This window comes from Numenius arquata, chromosome W (assembly GCF_964106895.1).
Source record: "Numenius arquata chromosome W, bNumArq3.hap1.1, whole genome shotgun sequence".
Taxonomy (NCBI): domain Eukaryota; kingdom Metazoa; phylum Chordata; class Aves; order Charadriiformes; family Scolopacidae; genus Numenius; species Numenius arquata.
This window is the reverse complement of record NC_133615.1, coordinates 22,132,793-22,138,946: the sequence shown is the minus strand read 5'-3', so window position 1 is coordinate 22,138,946 and position 6,154 is coordinate 22,132,793. Positions and strand designations below refer to the sequence as shown.

At 39.3% G+C, this 6,154-nt stretch overlaps 1 protein-coding gene across 1 annotated transcript in view; it reads right to left on the bottom strand.

The window, feature by feature from the left end:
- Window positions 1-941: 941 nt before the first annotated feature.
- The window catches only part of LOC141476565 (5'-AMP-activated protein kinase catalytic subunit alpha-1-like), a 43,990-nt gene continuing 38,777 nt past the window's right edge, over window positions 942-6,154 (bottom strand). Inside the window, exons 7-9 of the mRNA XM_074165259.1 lie at window positions 4,602-5,088; window positions 4,085-4,211; window positions 942-1,186 (exon numbers count right to left, since the gene is read on the bottom strand). Of these exons, the coding sequence (XP_074021360.1) occupies window positions 942-1,186; window positions 4,085-4,211; window positions 4,602-5,088 (859 nt within the window). The remainder of the gene's footprint in view (window positions 1,187-4,084; window positions 4,212-4,601; window positions 5,089-6,154) is intronic.

Sequence of the window (6,154 nt, the reverse complement as noted above, 5' to 3'; positions counted from 1 at the left end):
CATACAATATAAACAGCTGTATCAGAGTATTAACATATATTTTAAAAAACCTGTAAACTTTAGCTTCTGGAATAGCATTAGGGCTGTGCTCTTAGCTACGTACACACCTTTATAAGGAGGATTCTCAGCCTGCTGTAGCAATGGGGAGCTGCTGTGTTGCTCCCACACTAAGGTGTGAGCTAGCAAATCTGCGCAGATCAGGAACCTGCTGACACAGTTCTCCTTCACAGAGCAACATCTTGTTTCAGCCTACAGGATGCCAAGTCTTCTCAGCATTACGTGTCTCACCACCGTTGTGGCCTCAATTGTTCTACTTACAGCCCACAGAATTTCACCCTTAGTGCATTACAGAGCACCTACATACATTTCCACGTGGATGGCTTTGCAGGCATTTAATCAAATTTATCCATTTTTAAAAGTAGTACATTATAATGCAATAAACTATTCTTTTTCATTTACTGTCAAAATAAGGGGGAGGAAACACAGCAGTTAACACATTACTGTTAGATGTTGACAATTCTGATCAACTGAGGCACAACTGTAGATGGTGACCAACAAGTCATACTTAGGTCATTGAACTAGTAAGTGTACATTTACTTACAGGGCATCAGATGTATGTATTACCAGTGAAAAAACCAAGAAGGTGCATGTAACTTTGCACATTAGGCTTCATATAACATCTATGTAAAGTGTTATGAACACTACCTCAGGGGCGTGTGACTTCCTGCACTCATATTATGCTATTGGACAGCAGACAATCAGAATTCACTCCAGCTTCAAAGTAATATACATAACTACCCATAATCATTCCAATCCCTCTGCAAATTGCATTCTGTGGCTAGTTTTTACAGCACCTTAATTTAACTTGATTATAACTGGAAGCATCTGACTATGATTTAGGCATGCTTATTGCTGTAAAAGAAATAAGCCCATCTTCAAAATTATTGTGCAAGTATTTTAATAAGATTCGCACACATCTCAAAGAATTCTATCGTATGACTCCCTGGTCTTGGAGTTAAGTCAGCTTTAGAAGAGTCAAATGAAGAGGTCACTGATGGTGTAAGGGATACATCTGCAGATTTTCCTTGAGCATCAGCATCTGAATCTTTTTGATAAGATCTACAGTTGCTCACAGAACCTGATCTCCGTGGAGTTGCAGTCCCAGATTTTGCTTCAGTAGTTTCATCTGGGTGGCAAGTAGAGAGAGGAGGAAAATTAGTTATCGGTATCAAATCAGTCATAGGAACAGCAAACATGTTCCCCTTCTCACACTTCTAATCTTGTATTTTAAATCTTGATAAATATATAAACAGCTTTTGCAAACTGTATATAGTTGATGCAAAAGTAAAGCTTATACATATAGCAGCAAAGAATCAAGTGTCCTTATGCAAATTATTTTTGTGCTCTGAATTGTGCTCTAGGACTATCTGATCTAGTTTAGACCAGCACTCACCATATTTTACATGAACTAGTTTCAGCAGCTAATAGTTCAATTGATTTAGTTTAAACTTTAAACAGAAACAGGATAGCATCATAAGGTTAAGTCAAATAACAGTTCAAACTTTTTGTATATGCTTTTTGCTAGTATCAACTTTATTTTTATTATCTGTTTTCTTTCTATTTGGTTATTTATACTTTTTATTTGTATTTTTATTATAACTCATTGATGCATTAATTGCTAGCATCTACATAAATTTATCCTTCATTTTTGGAAGTTTTTCTCCTTAAAATGCATTTGGGCTACAGCAGTTTAAGTTTACTTCTAAGATCGAAGTATTTCCTCCTCATACTGCGGGTAGCGTTCTGCTGAAGTATCTCTATTTTTACTTTAAATACTCAACATTAGTTTTGACTCACACCTGGCACCAGAAAAAGTTACTTCCAGGAGAAATTAGTGAACACAGGAGAGACTGCCTTTTCATATTGAAGCTACTTCAAACTACAGTTTGGTAAGAGGAATAGAGAACAATTAGCTGTGGCAGAGGGAATTCACTATTGTAAGAGATGCCAAATCCATGCCCTTGGGTTGTATTTCCTCAAGAGTTGAGGCCAGGACTGCAGCAGGCTGCCCTCCCTCAGCTGCATGGCAGCCATCTCCCTTCCCACAGGGATGGCATTTGTCCTATACTGCAGGAGGTGAGTATAGTAAAGTGATTCATCCCCTCTATCAAATACTACTGGATCTAAGCAAGCACTTGTATTATACTGTAATCCAGCCCTATTCCAGCAAATCCTTTTTCCACGCCATATGTTTTCCTAGGCATGTCATGTACACCATTGGCTGTAAGTAATTCTGCTTTAATCTACTATGCCCTTAAACAAGCATTATGACCAATCTATATTAGCTCCTCCATTTTCAGGAAGGTATCAGACTTGGAGTTTGTGCTGGTTTTGGCTGGGATAGAGTTAATTTTCTTCATAATAGCTAATATGGGGCTATGTTTTTATTTGTACTGAAAAAAAGTGCTGATAATACAGGGATGTTTTCATTGTTGTTGAACAGTGCTTACACAGAGTCAAGGCCTTTTCTGCTCCTCACAACACCCCACCAGTGAGTAGGCTGGGGGTACACAAGACAGCTGACCCCAACTGATCAAAGGGACGATTCCATACCATATGACATCATGCTCAGCAATAAAAAGCTGGGGGAAGAAGGAAGGGGAGAGACATTCAGAGTTATGACATTTTGTCTTCTCAAGTAACCGTTACACATGCTGGAGCCCTGCTTTCCTGGAGATGGCTGAACGCCTGCCTGCCAATGGGAAGTAGTGAATGAATTCCTTGTTTTGCTTGTGTGGCTTTTGCTTTACCTATTAAATTGTCTTTATCTCAACCCACAAGTTTTCTCACTTTTACCCTTCTGATTCTCTCCCCCATCCCACCAGGGGGAAAGTGAGCAAGCAGATGTGTGGTGCTCAGTTGCCAGCTGGGGTTAGACCACAACAGAGTTATATGCTGTGTTACTGTCACTCTATAAAATAGATTTTTCTACAGGTTAGTTCAACTGCTTTTAAGACTTCACACTTACGGCAAGCATACAATTCCCATCTCAAATTTTGTCTACTACTAGCATTGATGGGTTGGACCTGGCTGGCAGCTAAGCCCCCAGCCAGCCCCTCATTCACTCCACCCTATCTCAGTGCAATGGAGGAAGAGGATTGGAAGGACAAAAGCAAGAAAACTCATAGGTTGAGATAAACACAGTTTAATAAGAGGAAGAAGAAAAAAGAAAAAAAAAAAAAAGGGAAAAATGAAGTGATGCAAAGGCAACCACTCACCATCTCCTACAAGCAGGCTAATGTACAGCCAGTCTCTGAGCAATGGCTACCTTCCCCAAACCCCCATCCCCTCAGTTTTTTTGCTAAGCATGACATCATATGGCATGGAACATACCTTTTGGTCAATCTGACTCAGCTATTCAGGTTGTGTCCCCTCACAACTTCTTGTTTCCCCACTGTGCTGCACCCAATGAGTAGGCCGCGGGTGAAGAGAAAGACTAGATACTATGCAAGTACTGCTCAGCAACAGCCAGAACACTGGTGTTATCATCAACACTGTTTTAATCACAGATTGAAAACAGCACCATACAGGCTGCTATGAAGAAAATTAACTCCATCTCAGCCAGACCCAGTACAGCAATGTACAGCCCAAGTAAAATTTGCATGTGTAGATACCAAGCTTTATCTTCACTAGGAAAATATGTTCACATACTTACTTCAGATCTAAATTAATGTTTAAATTTGGGGGTGAGGCCCCAGAGGCAGTTTAGGTTGATCCAAATCTCACCTCCCACAATCCTTCCCCTTTTGCACCAGTGGTGTTAGTGCTGGTGCAGACACAAAATGGAACAGTTTGGGAGTCGATATAGGTAAAATATGATTATTTAAGGGATGAAGCAGCTAACTGTCTGGTCACAGGAACGCTAGACCAGGAAGGAATAAAGAAACACCAATTCAGACCTAGCTTGGCTTAAACTAATAAAGGGCAGCACTTACTTCACTTCTAAACAAGTAAATTAAGACATGTTTGCATTTAGAATTATTTCCCTTACAACTCCATTAACTTATCGTAAGCCTTCACATACCGTCAATGCTACGGAAGTCCAGTAAGTATGTCCTGCTGTCCACCTGATACAACTGTAGACTCATTTTGGAATATGCACTTGTCACTGGATTCTTCCTTCGAACACGCAGATAGTATGGATTTACAACCTAGTACAAAAGAGATTTGAGTTAGTAACTAGAACTGCTTGAGAAGCACTGCACACTGTTTTTCTTATTTCAACTCACTGGTATTAAGTTATTTCAGGCTTACCTGTCAGAGCATTTTTTTTTTTTTTTGGCCAACATCCCCCCCAAAAAAACCACACGACTCAACACATTCCCACAGCCCCAGTAGAAAGTTTAAACACATTAGCAAGAGGACTTCTGTCAGCATAAACAGCCTACCCCAAGACCCTTCCTTCACAGCAAGCACAAGCAGTCAGCACAGGCACATGAGATTATTTTCCAGCACAGGAAGAATAATTTCAGACTTCGAGGCTATGTAATTATACAGCTCAAAAATTTACTGTTATCTGCCGTTGTCCTTTATTCTTTTACCTTCCATTCATAATCCAGTTGTTTAATTGCTCGACAAACTTCAGCCATGATATCATTAGGTCGACTCTGACTCCGTATTCCCAAGTGCCACTTGGCTCTTCTTACACCTTGGTGTTTTGACTTCTGTGGATTCAGCTCATCAAGAGTATGGCGGGGACGTGGTGCTTCAGCTACTAAGAATGGCACTCTTTCAGGATGGGGGCGAGACAGATTGTGGTCATCAAGAAAGGAATCCGGTGGGCTTGTAGCCAAGTAGAAGTCTTTGGCCTCGTTCATTATTCTTCTATTATCTATAATGAGGTGATAAGCAACCACTAAAGGGTCCTGATGATTTTGGCCATATAGACAACTTAGCACTTCCTCTTCAGTGCATTCAAACTTATCACACACTTCTTTTAAGGCTTCATCATCAATCATGGTAGAACTGTATGATGGGTCTTCAGGAAACAAGTATTTGGGAAGGTCCTGCTTAAACCATTCATGTTCCCTAGATTTAAAAATAAACAAAGTCTGAGTATATATACATAAAGCAAGCCTTTTTAGTATTAAATTATTTATTAAAATAAAATTATTCTTAGTCTGTACAAAAAAAAACCCCACAGGTGTCAGTTCAAGTCCCCTTCTGTGCAGCACAACAGTACATAATGGAAACTAATCACCTCCTTCACGAGATTTTACTAGACATTTTGCAGGAGACTGAAAAAAAAAAAAAAATCCTCTTTCCTGTAAGGGCTTCAACTATCTGATCTCCAAAAATATGTTTGTATAACTCATCAACAAGCTTTTATATAAATGGTTGTTTTTTACGGTTTTGATGTTTGGGGGGTTTTGTGTGGTTTTTGGGGTTTTTTTTCCTGCCACTATCTTAGTTTTGAGATATTTTGAACTGAAATTTGTATGCTACCCACTTGAGTTGTCCCTCCCCAAGCACACATGTAACAAATTGAAGCAATCTTGATATTAAATAGTTTCTTTGGTAGATGTCTGGACAAGGATTTCTGAACATTAAAGTCACGTGCTCCCCACCCCCAACAAGCTGTCTATGATTTTTTTTTCATTCAGAAAACCCCCTATTGTCTCTTCAAGACTTAAAGAGTTGAGGGAGGGTATGGAAGAGTCAATCTGTACCTCTTTACTACTGTATCCATAGGCTAGTATTCATAAGAGGATAAAGAAAATATAAAGAAGGAACCAAATACTTAAGTTGCCCAGTCATACAGAAAAAAATAAAATTGTTTTGTGTCTAGAATAAGCTCCTTAACTAGTCAAAGGATATGGCATGACACTAATTTTAAAAGTATCCTAGTCTATAGCATAAAGACTTGCTACAGATTTAAGAGCAGTTACATGGATCAAGCTCTAGCCAGTATGAGCCTGAGAACATGCCTCAGCACAAATGCATTGAGCAAAATGCACTTTCATCATAAGCAAGAAGTTAATTTGGAAGTAGAAAAAGCTTTTCCTATATGACTACAAAGCACAGCTCTAGCTGAATAACTGAGTCAAGAGGAGTATTTTGTTACTATTAATTGCAGTGGGCCTCTTCCCTTGCA